Source organism: Suncus etruscus, chromosome 3, assembly GCF_024139225.1.
Source record: "Suncus etruscus isolate mSunEtr1 chromosome 3, mSunEtr1.pri.cur, whole genome shotgun sequence".
In the NCBI taxonomy this organism is placed as follows: Eukaryota; Metazoa; Chordata; class Mammalia; order Eulipotyphla; family Soricidae; genus Suncus; species Suncus etruscus.
The window spans coordinates 60,152,945-60,168,422 of record NC_064850.1 but is presented as its reverse complement, the minus strand read 5'-3'; the positions used below and the strand labels follow the sequence as shown (position 1 = coordinate 60,168,422).

General features: G+C 33.2%; 1 protein-coding gene across 1 annotated transcript in view; it reads left to right on the top strand.

The window, feature by feature from the left end:
- KCNT2 (potassium sodium-activated channel subfamily T member 2) overlaps positions 1–15,478 on the top strand; it is a 359,575-nt gene that overhangs the window by 224,696 nt on the left and 119,401 nt on the right. Inside the window, 1 exon segment of the mRNA XM_049769750.1 lies at positions 12,080–12,188. Within this exon segment, the coding sequence (XP_049625707.1) occupies positions 12,080–12,188 (109 nt within the window).

Sequence of the window (15,478 nt, the reverse complement as noted above, 5' to 3'; positions counted from 1 at the left end):
GGTGCCTAACAAGTTAAGAACTGAGCATAAAGAGGTTTAATTAAGGGGAAGATAATGAATCCAGATTGGGAGATGAGGGCGTAAAAGGGGCTCTGGTATGGGGGAGGGGCAATATATGAGAGGGGCTATATACATTGTATAGATGAATTGTTTATGAATTAGGCTTGGCCGTCAGAGAGGACCACTGTATAGGAAGTCACGTCTACATAAACACTGATTTTAGAGACCTATTTGAATGTTATCCTCCAAATCTAGGGCATTCCATTTTTTCTTTGTTTTTGTTTTGGGCCACATCCGTTTGACGCTCAGGGGTTACTCCTGGCTATGCACTCAGAAATTGCCCCTGGCTTGGAGGGACCATATGGGATGCCAGGGGATTGAACCGCGTCAGTCCTACGCTAGCGCTTGCAAGGCAGACACCTTACTTCTAGCACCACCTTCCTGACCCCCATTTCATTTTTTTTCCTAGAAACAATCAAGAATTAAGAACTTTTTTGGGTTAAGTTAAAAAGTATATATGTCGTGCAGGCACATTTGTGCTCACGCGCTTTTGAAAATGAATATTAGTAAGATAAGAACCCCTGAATATGAATATGCATATGACAGGAGTTTGTTTCCCCAACCCTCCCCCCAGGGCCTGATTTACCAGGCCTGGCCCTGAAGACCAGTCTTGAGTGGGGGGAATCCCCTGGAATAAGTGGTCAGCCCAGGGGGCCTATGGCTAACTGTCCTGCCCAGAGCCCCCAACATACCAGCTGAAGAGACACAGAAGTCCTGGCATGTGGAGTGTTCTGAGTGCAGCCCCTGCCTCTGTAGTTTGTGTATGCATAGGGAAGGGGTTTCTCTCCCCCACCCTACCCCCAAGGTCCAATTTACCAAGCTTGGCCCTGAAGACTAGTCTGGCTTGAGGGGGGGGGATCTCGGTCTCCTGGACTAAGTGGTCAGCCCAGGGGGCCTATGGCTTACTTACCTCAGATTTTTTTAAGCAAAATTACTTTTAAAATGTCTACGAATTTTTGAAATTTACTTCATAAATTTTAAGATTTATTGAAGTATAGTGAAACAAAAATATAAAGTTCTTACATAATGCTTAAATTATAGTTTCCAAGATATTATTATTATTATTATGTATATTTATAGTGACATTTAGCAAAAATGAGAACATTGATATCATTGTGTATTTTTTAAAGAGAAATGTATTTCCAAATTTTACACCCCCTAACAAAACACTCGTATTCTAACTTTCTGTTGTTGCAGCATTTAAACTTTTAATGAGTCTATTAAATAGCCAAAATGCTTTTTTGTTTATTCTTATGGCAGTTATTTCAATTGCCACTGAACATTAGGTATTTCAAGTCATTTTGCATGTTTAATGAACTTCAGGCATCTTTATGTTATTCTCCATTAATTTTATTATAAGTTGCATATTTTAACTCTATTTTATGATTTGGAAAACTAGAGCAGAACACTTCTTTGTAAAGTGTTTTATATATTATATCAATCTTAGATCAATGGTGTTTCATGTGTAAAGCAGTTTCTTGAGAACAGTGTTAGAAAGAAGACCAGAAATATCCTAAACTATGCTTATTTACTCATTTAAATATTTTATTGAATCCTATTGTGAGCAATTTGTTGCTTCGGCATGGGAATATAAAGATGAAAAAATGCACTGGTTGTTTATTTTAATGGCATAGTATCAGGTTTTCTCATTTTCTACCTCTATTATTAAAGGAATTCTTTACCTTTAATAACCAGTGAACCACAGGTTTTGATTTTCTGAACAAGAAAATGACTCCAATAGAGCCTGTTCATTTTACATTGAGCTTCAGTTGTAACATGATATAATCCACTTCAGCTACACTTCTCACTTTCATCTCTATTAAAACTCATGTTTGCAATAATAATTTAGTGTCACCAGATTTTACTTGGTAAATTCATCAGTTTAATTGCCCTATTTGAACATGTTCCTGATAAAATAGTCCTATCTCTGGATTTTTAATTTGGAAAAGTCTAATATCTTTTAATAATACAATTTTTTGGAAGCTAGGTAGTTTTATTTGAAATTTATTTAGCAATTTATTTGGCAATTTGTAGAGTTACAGCCCTTATGATGGGCTTTGATGGTGCTGGACACATGGAGGGACCTTTCTCTGCCATCCCAGGCCATGTGGCTCTGCAACCCCGGTTGCCAGTGGGTATCTGGGTTCAGCTGGGTTCAGGAAATCGGCGGGTATAGAACTCACTCACAGGCAGGCTTCCAGAGAGATAACATCATTATTGGCCCTGGCCATCACGTGTGTGGCCTATATCATAAACCTATTTAAGCATTTGCCATTCTTAGCTTGCTCTGCATCTTAACGTCTTTCATCCATGTCTCCTCCAACCTCCATGCTGGCTAATCCTCCCTTCAGTCAAAGGCCTTATATAACCTTCCCAAGACCACTAACAGGAATGGGCGGGTCTTGCAGGTAGTTACGTGTAAATCTGGGGTGGAGTCACAGCAATTTATTTAGAAATTTATTTAGCAAGTGAGATAGAAGTTTAAGGGAGAGTACAGACTTGACCAAGCCAGTATTACAGTTTTCACCCCAGAAGAATCCTACTAAAATAGGATGGTTAGCAAGTGGAGATGGCATATATTCTAATGGGATGATTATCTAAATAAGACATTATAAATGTGTTCTTGGAGTTTCTGTAGAGATCTAGAGGATTTTACTACTCTATGATGCAATTGAGAGGTGCTTTTTATTGGTTAAGATAAGGAAGATAGTTTTCCAGTGAAGACACGGACTGGTTTTGTTTTTCTAAAAAGAAAAGACCAAATATGTTTGGGAATCTTTGGTATACACTAAAACCACCTAAAATTATAATGGATAGAATTCTGTATTGAGTTCTGTCATTGTGAATTAACTTATATTAAAGCATTAGGATGTTATTGGAGAAGTGTTGCTATTAATGAATGGTATAGTGGATATATATAATTTTTAGAATATAATATGAGAACTGTAAGACAGAAAAGAGGGCTCTAAAATGACATCACAGTGTAATTATTTTGAAGCTACTGGAGTGTTCATATGAGGGATACTGAAAGATTGAATTAGAGTGGTGATAATGGAAACAGAGAGTGCAACATTTTCGTGCAGTCTGGACTTAATAATAAAAAGACTATGGGAAGTAAAGAATGTTGAAAAATCATTTAACCCCTGTAACTTTTATCTCTTTTGTATTTTTTCATTTACATGTGAGTTTTTTCACATTAGCTAATTAATTTCATTTTGTTTTCTTATAATAACTATCAAAGTCTAGTTTTTACCCAATGTTACTCACTAGACCTATTTTATCAAAATTTTAAAATATAGCAAATGTTTTTTAATATCTAATTTCTTTTTTAAGAAAATCAATGTTTTGCAAAATAATTTGTTACTTCGTTTTTCCATAGATTTACATTACATAATAATAAAAATCAGCCTATTTTATTCTTTTCTAAGGACATTTTATACACCTTAGGATTATTTCCAGTGTCAAAAAAGTTTGTACTTAGTGAGTATATAAACTACCAGATTTTAACTTATTTTCTTACTTTGAATATGTTCATGAGAAATTTTATTGGAGTTGAGTTGGGTGCTTGTTATGAGAAATTTGAGAATGACAGTAAGCAAGTACTTAGCAAGAAAAAAATGTATGGTTCAATTGCCTTAGGTATGTTGAAATAGTATACAATAGACCAAAAGTTTGCTTTGCACATGGCTAACCCTTGTTTGATCCCCAACACAATACATGATTTCTTGAGTACTGCCAGGACTCTGCATAGAATCAAGAGTAATCCCCAGGCATCTCTGGTGTGGACCCCATCCATAAATTATAAATATAATACATCATTCTCATTTTTCATTGTAAAAATTCAGAACCTAAGGAAACCAAATGCTAGAGAAGGATCTATAAATTAATAAACCATAATATAGAATAGTGAATTAAGGCGTCTAAAATTTTACTGGAGTACTTCACAAGCTCATGATTCAATCTCTCTTAGAGGGAAGCTCTTGATCAAGGCAGCTCTTGAGTAAATTTTTTTTTGGGGGGGGGAACATCCTGTGATGCTCAGGGGTTACTCCTGCCTATGAACTCATAAATTGCTCCTGGTTGGGGCACCATATGGGATGCCAGGATATCTAACTGTAATCTGTTCTAGGTTAGCATGTGCAAGCAAATGCCCGACTGCTTGTGCCACCATTTTGGACCCTTGAGTCAATTTTTGATCTTATATAAAACTTAGTAATTCTTAATCCTGTTTTGAGACATTTGAAAAAAAAAAAAGAATGATCATAGTGTAAATTCCTCTTGGTATCTTACTCTTACGACATGTTTTTAATTTTCAACTTTTAATACAGTATGTCTTGCATTACCTCTCTGTCTGGTGTCTCTGTCTGTTTGTCTGCTTGTCTCTCTCTTATCCAAATAACTTGATAAATAAGTACATATTAAGGCAAAGTTTTTTATTTATGTGAGACTTTGGAAAGTAAAGAATGAAAAATCAAAAGTGTGCCCTAAAGGTCTAATTAAATAGACAGGTAAGAACTCCTTCACAATATTATTGAAAGTTATGCTGATGCCTAAACTAGCTGCCATTGACTATGTCTAATGTCTATAAATGTGGCCATGTGTTCCCATTGTCTAGACAAATCGGGAAATTGCACTATCATTTCCTTATTAGGAAAGCAAACATGTAACTTATATAAGTGAAAAAAATTTGAGTTATTACCTATTCTGTAAAAGAAAATAAAACAACTTTGCCTTGAGACTATTGTAGCACACTGTCCTATTTTTCCAACACAAAGTTTAGAATTTTTACAAGTGGATATTAGTAATAAAATCCTGTATAAATGAGTTTCATTTTTTTCCTACTTAAACTCTATTGGTGTGGCAGAAAAATCACTCAATGGGCAAATTGTCACCCTAACTCATGTTTAAGTACCTCAAAATGGCCTTGATTAGAGTGACATTTTTTTTAATCAAAGCTCTCTTTTACTTTAATAGTTACAATTTGACATTTTTCTCATATCTTACTTCTTATATATGGGAAGCTAGGATGTTAAAATTTTCTGAAACATCTTTGTATTTATCTATTCACTAATTTATCCAAAAAATGGATATATTTTCCTTATCCTATTTTACTTTTAATAAAATTTCTCTACATACTAGCTTCACCTTCAACTAAAATTTCTTATTTGCCCTATGGTTTTAACAGTACTAATTTGCAAATGATTTTCTTTACTCCCCCAGGCCTGATCCCTCTTATAGCACCCACCTACACTTAACTTCCTTTATTCATCACAGTACTTTTATACTATTAATAAATTTAATGATCTTTCAAAACACCTTTGACTTTGTGACATAAATCATGTTAGTACAGCTAAACAATATGTGTATAAGTGACTTAAAAGTAATAAAATTGAGTTAATTTTACTCTATTCTCCCCAAACTCTTTCAGAGAAAATAATTTTCAAGCATTAGTTTAATTTGTAATTATATCAATCATTTACCTAGGTAGAAACAAAGTGTAAACCTAACGAGTTAAAGGAGAGAGAAAAGTCATTCATTTAAAAAAATGCATATGTAATACACAATAATGTACATGTATACATATATATAATTTAACATAAGAATTAAATATCATGATCTATAGATATATCACAGATGTAGGGTGTTTGCCTTGCATGCAGCCAACCCAGGACCAACTTGGATTTGATCCTCAGCATCCCATGTGATCCTCTGAGCCTGCTAGGAGCAATTTCTGAGCACAGAGCCAGGAGCAGTCCCTGAGCAATGCCGGATGTGGCCCAAAAAACAAACAAAAAAGAGTTAAATATAATTGTAATTACAATTTTACAAAGGAAATCCAGTAATTAAGCATAAACTGTCAGGAATTGGTATAGAAATAATATTTTTGGTGAGAACTTTAAAAAATTAGTTTTGAGGAAATGGTTTTCTGAAATTATTCAATAATACTATTCCTCATTACTATTCATTATTGTTACTTTTCACTATTATTATTATTATTATTAATAATGCTATGTTTTTCTGACTTGTTTAAAAGAAAGGAAGAATAGTTAAAATTTATTTTGTTTTAGCATGCAGAAAGCTTGATTTACATTTTTTGGATATTTAATAGCATTATAGGTTTCTTGGGGTGAGAAGGGAGTGTTTCTAAATAAATGATTCGGCTGGAAAACCCAGGATTCTCCTTCAATCTGGCTGTGCTTGTATTGCTACATATTTTTTAATAGTCTGAGCTAAATTCTGTGTATTTCACATACATTTTTATATTAAGAGATTCTATGAAATAGCAAAAGTTTCTGGTAAAGGCGCCACATGCAGAAAACCATACACAAACACGCACACATTCAGCTATCGGTTATTCTACTGATTAAAGAAGCAAGGTCAGCCTAATTTGACTTTAGATATTATCTTTTTATTCTTAAGAAAAGAAAAAGAAAGTTTTCTTAGCCATCAACATACTCACACTTCTAATCTAATCTAATATACAAATGTGTGATATTTTATAAAGCAATTTGTTCAGTCTATGCAATAAATTTATCCCCATAATTTTTTTTAATTTGCCCTAGTTTATATTTATGTTCAAAAACTCTTTCCTGCAAATATCTGATCTCTTTCAGTCAAAGAGAACGGGGACTAGATTGGTTTGGTGCACTTTCCAGGGTTGTTTATTGCTTTTCCATGAGCTGTTACCTAGCAACAGAATGGAAGAAGCTTGCTAGTACTTTAAAGCATACACAAGCTCAGAAAAATACCACGAGGCAGATTTTCAAAAATGTCTGACTTGATAAAATATAATTAACAATGCTACCTTTCATAATGTAAAAAGAACTTGAAAATATGAACTAATCTACCTATAGATTTTTTCTTGGATTATATAATATGCTTATCTTAAAATGATAAGAATAACAATAAAGGAAAGGGAAAGAAAAAGAAAATGAGAGGGAGGGAAGGAAAGAAGGAGGGAAGGAAGGAAGGAAGGAAGGAAGGAAGGAAGGAAGGAAGGAAGGAAGGAAGGAAGGAAGGAAGGAAGGAAGGAAGGAAGGAAGGAAGGAAGGAAGGAAGGAAGGAAGATAGTACAACAGTAAGGTGTTCATTCACTTTGTGTGCCCTGAATATTTGCTTGGACACTACCAGGAGAGTCAACATTTTCTTTGAGTTGGTCTTGGAGGTAATATTTAGGACTGGTGGCTGTCAATAGGGAACCATATGAGATGCTAGGGATGGGTTAACCAGTTTTGACCACATGAAGACAAGACTTTTAACACCTAGGCTATTTATTTGGCCCTTATTTACATTTTAAGTATAAAAATAAGCACGTTTGGAGCCAGCAAGTTAGTACAGCAGCTAAGTTGCTTCTTTTGCACACAGGCCTCCCTTGGTAATGATCCCTGGCACTTTATATGATTTCCCTTATGATTTTCACAAGGACTGATCCCTGAGCACAGAGATGAGATATGCCCTGAGCACCACCAACCATAAACTTCAAACTAAAAAATTAAAACTGAAAATAAATGTAAGACCAGTGAGACTGAGCTGTAAGAAATCTTTCATAGCCAGGGACATTCTGTTTAGTGCCAGTTGAACTTATGTCTTTATCAGTAAGCACAGAAAAGACAAATCTAAATCAAAAGGAGAAGACAGAATATTCAAAAGGACAAGAAGAAAATACAAGATGTCACAAATTTAATTTGGAAAAAGAAAATGCTGCCCTCAACAAGGGACGGCAATTGGAGGCTATAAAGAAATCATGGACAGATTTGATATTTGTCGCAGAGTTATCATTGTCCCTGTGTTCTTGCAACAATAAAAGAAGAAGCAGGAATGCATTTGGAAACAATTTTGGTTTACAAAAACACTTCAACGTTGACTAAAATTTAGTCATGTGATGGTATGCCTTGCACGTGACTAACAGAGGACTGAAAGCAGTTCAAATCTCAGCATCTCATATGGTTCCCCAAGCCTGCTGCCAGGGGTGATTACTTCTCAGGGGTGATTTCTGAGCTGAGCGTCATTGGATGTGACCCCCCAGAAAAAAACTAGGAACTGTCATTTGTATCCAGAAAGCCATGCAGTCAGATGAAACTTGGGCATGAATGGGGGAATCTAATAAACAGTTAGGATCTCTAGCTCCACATGAAGGTATTCATTCAATAAAATAAAAAATACTTCCAAAATACACTAGAAACAGACTTTTAAAATGCATTTAGATCGAAAACCAGAATATCTGGATAATTCAATATCACTAGTTATCTGGCAACACTCATTAATACATGGGGGCTAGAGGTAGTCAAGAAAATACGGTACTTGCCTTGCTTGCATGGAGTTTGCCCTGGTATAATCTCTAGCACCGCTGATGGCCCCCCAAGTACTAACAACTGGTTGTGTCCCAGGAACAAAAAATAAGAATTATGTATATCCCATATATAAATGTTATAGTCAAAACTGATAAGTATAATATTATGTTTTCAGGAGAAATGTGGAATGGGAGACTTAGGGCCTATAGGAGCCAGGGCAGGAATGGACTCCTGTGAGTTGTGCATTGTAAAGTCCCTGAAGTAAATTCTTTGATTTGAACCAAATACTGCAGAAGACAGTGCTTTGGTATCTTCTGGAACTGGAATCTTGAAGAGAACATTTGGACTTTATTGACCTGGTTGAGATGTCTTCCTGGGAGATTTATAAGGTCTCTGAATGATATCCTGCTATTTAGGGTACAGTTCACATTTTGGTATCACAATGTTCCTGATTCTTAGATTTTTTATTTATATAGGGCTTTAAGAATGCAATGTGCATGACCTCAGTTTACTCCCCATTACCACATAATCCCCTGAGCATTGCCATGAGGGATCCCAGGTGTAGCACCTGAACACTTCTGAGTGTGAACCAAAGAGAGAATATTAATTGAAAGCCAGTAGTGAGAATGGAAATAGGGAATGGAAGTGGGTTAAAGAGAGGACATTTTTTGTGCTACAATCATTAAACTTTGGCAGTTAAATTTCATCAGGAAGTTGAATGGCATATAAGTATGAAAGAACAATCTTGTTTAAATTCAGATTAGAGAATAGTGATTTGTTTCAAGATAAATTCTAGAAGGTAAATGGATTTGGGTTAGAGAGAAGAAATGTAAAACTATGATCAATTCTCCATTGGACATGGGTTTCAGTTTTCTGTAATGAATGCAAAAGAACTTTATTGTGTAGAATTTTCTATTGTATTCCTTTCCTGATGACAGTCAACCAGTGATCAATTAACCATATGTCCAATCATTTATCAACCATCCACTTCTTAAATATATATTTTCTGGGACTGGAATAATATACAGCAGATAGGGTTCTTGCCTTGCATATGATAAGCTGGGTATGATGCCCAGCATCTCATATGGTACTTCAGCCAGGAGTGATTCCTAAGTATAGAGCCAAAGAAACTCTTGAGCATGATAGTTTGATCTAAAAAAATAACAAAGTATACATTTGTTTTTCTTCTTGATAGAATTCCCAATAATCTTTGCAAAATGTATTGTCATTTCTCTAAGATTTCAATCTGAGCTAATTTCTTGTTGTACAATAAATATTTGTTAAAATAACAGAATCTTGTAATGAAACTCACAATAAATACAGCCATCTGTACATATACACTTAAAAATTAATATAATATTCTAATGGTAATAGTACAAGGAAGCAGAAAGAAAAACATATATTAAATATACCTGTATTTTAAGACATAGGTATTCATGTATAAATGCACATTAATACACAATGGAAAGAGAACACTAGTTACATATATTGCATATATACATATATTGCATATATTGCATATATATTGCATATATATATTGCATATATATATTGCATATTTTCAAAATTTCTGGTGCACATTTGACTTTAAAATATTCTAACCTTTGGTGTAAGTAAAAACATATTTTTTCTTAGATTATTTGTTTGGACCTTTGTCTTGAAATTAATGGTGCCCATATGTATTATTGTTATCTGATGATAGATAAAGCACTAACATTCTGTCCTGTTACTAAATTTTCACACACTGATCATACATTATCAAATTTCATTTTAAGAAATGCTGAGGCAATACTATTTTGGAAATACTTTGCATATTTCTCTACATAAAAAATTGGAATTAGAATTTTATTGCTTTTCCTGTGAAATATTAACTATTAAAATGAAGTATTTAAACATCCCTTAAAACCTTTGGGTGCATGGCTTGAATGTGCAAAGCCCTAAGCTCATATGCAGCAACACATGACCTCAGCATAGTTTGTAGTCTACCCTTGGAAGTCTCCAAGTAGGGATAGTTGATGCTCCCTAGCACGATTGAGCCTCAGGTAGCCCCATGTTGCCAGGCCCAAGGGCTAACTAGGTAGATTTAGTTTCATGGGAGTGGGGCCCCAGGCCCATGAGTATCAATTAGGAGTTCTCTACTTAAAAAAATGTTGTACAGGGGCCAGCGAGGTGGCGCTAGAGGTAAGGTATCTGCCTTGCAAGCACTAGCCAAGGAAAGGACCACGGTTCGATCCCCCAGCGTCCCATATGGTTCCCCCCAAGCCAGGGGCAATTTCTGAGCGCGTAGCCAGGAGTAACCCCTGAGCATCAAACGGGTGTGGCCCGAAAAACCAAAAAAAAAAATGTTGTACAAGACAAAATATTGGAAATGTTGAGACATTATATGCAGACTGTTGATTGATTTATTTTTAGTATGTCCTGAGATGTAATTATGGCATACACTGTTTTTTATAATGGTAAAAAATTTCAGGAAAAGAGAGAGAGAAAAAGTCATATTCAGATTCAAAATTTCAAAATAGCAGTAAGGTAAATAATTGTCAGAGACATTTACTGAACCACTTCCTGAGTACCCTTTCTATTTGTTTTTCACAAATTACATGGTGTTTGTTTTCATTTTATGGAGCTAGCTCATTTATAAATTTAACTTCTTTCTGAATTGTTTTGTGGCCAAGAATATTTATATTCATAGAAGTTTAAACATAGAAGTCTTTATTTCTGAGTCCAGCTATGTGTTTACTTGTGAAGGAAGGGTCTTTTCCAAAATAAAAAATATTTGAGTCACTTATTTAAATATAAATTTTGTTGACAGATGAATATTTGGCACAGGCTCCTTCTTTTCTATACACAATAATATATTTTATCAGAGTAAGATCTTTAGACAAGACCTGCACCCTGGTCTGTCAGCTCTCTAGTGTTCTAAACTATTGAATTTGATTTGCCTTTTATGTCTTTCCTGGTTAGACATGATCATTTTTTGAGCTTTAGGTCGTGAGATTAATAAATAATTAAAATTTAAGTTTATGGTGATCATAATTCCTATTGTTTGAAATTGTACTTGTTTGGGTTGGACAAATATCATCTACATCTTTTAACAATTTCTAAGACATAGAAAATTTAAATTCATAGAAATCTCATTAAGTCAGTGCTGTTTTAAATCAATATTATATTTCATATTCTAAACTTTTAGAACTAAACAATACTTCATATAGTCTGATTTATTTTTTAGGTTTCACTTAAAAACTCCTTACGTCTCACCTCATAATGATGAAACATAGAAAACTGAAATATTTTGCCAAAGGCTCCATTTTTTTGAAGCAAGAATTAGACACCCCCTTACACACATCCCCCTTTACCAACCACTCAACTCATAACTAATTTTATCTACTATAATAAAATTTATTCAGGCTAAAATACATGTGTTAAAATAGCTCAAAAGTGAATCTTGGGGCCAGAGAGAGAGCATGGAGGTAATGCCTTTGCCATGCATGCAGAAGGACGATGGTTTGAATTCCAGCATCCTGGAGTCTGCCAGGAGCAAATTCTGAGCGTAGACCCAGGAGTAACCCCTGAGTGCTGCCGGGTGTGACCCCCCCCCAATATGAGTAGATTGAATAGTTAATAATTTTCTTCTGTATTGAAATCAGTAATTTTCTTTATGTTTTGTTTTATTTTAAAATATCATTATTCCAAGGTAAATTGTTCTAATTTACCTATTTTATTTCCAACAGATCATGTTGTTTGTGAAGAAGAGTTTAAATATGCCATGTTAGCTTTAAACTGTATATGCCCCGCAACCTCTACACTTATTACATTACTGGTTCATACATCTAGAGGACAGTAAGTATATATTTTCTTTAATATAATACATTTGAATTATTAAAAAATAAGTGCACTCATATAATTTTAGAATATCTGCATGAGAGGATGCAGTGGTTTAAAGGCAGTTGCCTAGATTACTATTGCCTCAAAGTTTAATGATGAGAAGAAAAGAAATAGAGTGGGAAGGGAGAAAGACAAAATTGGGTGCAGTAGTTAAGTGGATTTAGGGACAGTGTTAGTATTAAGGAAGAACAGCGCCAAATTTGAAGGTCATTTATTTTATCTTTAAGTTTAAGTGTCTATGTCATTCTAGTAGTAGAGTGTATCACTCTGGAATTGTGGTTTCTATTTTTAGAATGCATTTCTAGCACCCACAACTTAAAAAATATTGTAGGGTGATAATTTTTAGTTTAAAATTATAAACAAATTTTTATCTTGGGTTTTTAACTTTAAAGCTTTATGTATGCACTTAATCAAAAATAATAGTGCTATTATAGAATGGTACATGTAATGTGCAAATCAGTCAATGTTGTATTGAAAATGTTTTAAAGTGTACATTAGAAGAAACTGATATCACCAAAACCTTTGGATTGTATTTGTCTTGACCAGGTTTTATAAATTTATAGGATGTTTATATTTGATCATGAAAACAAGTAAATATTGATACCACTCCTGTTTAACACCACAAATAATGACTTTAACATTATTTAAACATTATGATTTTAAAAGTTATTTGTAAATAATGCCTTTTATGGTTTTTACTTGGCAGTTACACAAAATGTACATCTTCAAAGCAAAGTCCACTTTGCTTTGTTTGAAAATCAAACCTAGTGAGGCTCAATCCCTGCACTCAGAAATTACTTTTCTATATGATAGGGGACCACCGTCAATGCTAGGAATTGAACCTGGGTTAGCTGTATACTATGTGCAAGGCAAGCACCACCTTATTTTACTCTCACTTGGCCAATAGGTTTACTTTTTATTACCATTTAAATTTAATAAATCAGTGACAATTATTTAAATGGGGGTGACAAATACAGTATAAAAGGAAAAGAAATTCTCTTTAAGTTAAATAATATTTGGAGTAAGTTTTAAGTGAGAAATAATAAATGCTTGGTAGTACTTAAAATACTTTTTACTATCTGCCTTCTGAGTATGTTTTTGCTCTTTGGAGATAGAATTTCCCAGTAAAAATTTGTTGAATTTTATAAATAAAATTATATTTTGTTATGTATCTTTATTAATGTAGTAGGATCACAAAAATTGTCTTTCTTTGAAGAAATATTTGGATTAGTAATAAAATTAAATGATATACTTATACAACTATATGAGAATTATTAGACACAACTCCAAGAAATTATCACATTTATAGTTGGTAAAGAAGCATAAGGCTTTTGTTCTGAGTATTATGGATTTGTTGTTGTACAAATGATATAATAGACTTATCAACATGAATACAAGTTATTAATCATAGACAAATTACTTTATCTAGCACCTAATTAACTTAACTTTTAATATTTTTTACTTGTATTTAATCTATTGAATCCTTTTAAGTTGCTGAATATGAGAATCTAAGACAAATATCTTAGATTGGGGAGTGTCTTCCCACTCTCCTCTTGTCTAAGATTTATGCAATTTAGATATATTTCTCTTTAGGCTCTCCCATAATTCCATAATGCTTTATTTTATCTTTTACTTTTTTTCATTTTTTATTCTTTTTGGATAATTTCATGCATTTTTGTCTTCTAGTACAGTAAAACATTCTTCTAGTTATGTGATTCTGTTGTTTGTTTTTTAATTTTGTTTTTAGTTCCCATAAAAACTCTATAGATCAGCAATATTTGATTGTAGCATCTTCAGACTTTCTCATTTCTTATTTGTTTTGACATGTTTTGACTACACTTTGTCCTCTGGTATTACCCCTGACTTGGTGCTCAGGAATGATTCCTTTTAAAAGTTGGGGCACCTTATCCAGTGCTCAGGATCAAACCCAGATTGGCTGTCTTCAAGGCAAGCACTTTACCTACATGTAAATGGCAATGCATTTTTAATAGTATACTTTATTGACTTGTATACTTTATTGACCTAATTAAGTTAGATGAATTTCAAACAATAATATATTCCAAAATTTCAATTCAAAAAAGTTTTATGTGTTTTGTTTAAATTAATAAAATGCAAACATGTTCTTTTATTCATTTATTATCTATTTATTGACTACATAGTGCATGATAAATTTATTGCATGTATTTTTGCAAGAACACTAATAGACAAACTCATACTATTATTATACTTTTATTATTCTGGGTAGACATCTAATATAACAATACAAAATAAGTAAAATATATAATATCCAAAGTATAATAATATCTGAAAATGAAAAGAGAGAGCTCTTTATGATACAAGGATATTAATGGTGATTTCTATTCATTGATACAGTCATACGTATCTTCAAAAAGGAATTAATATTTGAGCAATGACCTGCTACAGATAAGGGTTAGTAGATTTTTTTAGAAATTTTTTTGGCAGACGAATAAGCAAAGACTGAGTCTCAAGATCATTTGATGGTTTGATGAATAGCAAATAAACCAGTATAGTTAGAGCAGAGGCAAGGGAAAAATAGTAAAAAGGAAGAGCTGAGATAAAAGAAGCAACTGGGTTATGTAAGCTGTTTTAGGTAGTTAGATAGTTTGACTATCATTTTATATGAACATCATTAAAACACTTCGAGAAGAAGTGTAATGAAGTCTGAATAATGAGAGAAACAAACATATTAAATTGTTATTTAAACATAGGAAAGAAAACTACTCACTAAGAGTATAGAATAAATCTAGGCCAAAATTTAAGTTATGTTTTTGCAATTAAAATCATAAGATATATTGCATTGATAGATACACATTTTGAGACCATTGTTGTCAAGTTTGTTGAATTTTTGAATATGGGATAAATTTAAGTCAATTTTCAATAATTACATTGCAAAACCACAGAATATGATTTTGATTTACTACAAATAAAAACTACAGATATCTACAGAAAACTACATATATCTGGGTTATTTTAGCAATGGTTTCTTAACCTTATGACTAAGAATTAAAATGTAAAATTCTTGATATCTTCAAATTTTGTCCAAAATACAATCTAGATGTCTTTATTAAAAATGTAAATTTGCTTTGCTTTGACATATAAACACTATTTAAAAGCCACAAACCTGGATAAAGTTATCCCATGCTAGTGTTTTAAGGATTGCATCTTTTATACTAGATCAGTGGTCAGCAACCTTTCTTTTCAACTGAGCCAAATCTCGCCAAAAC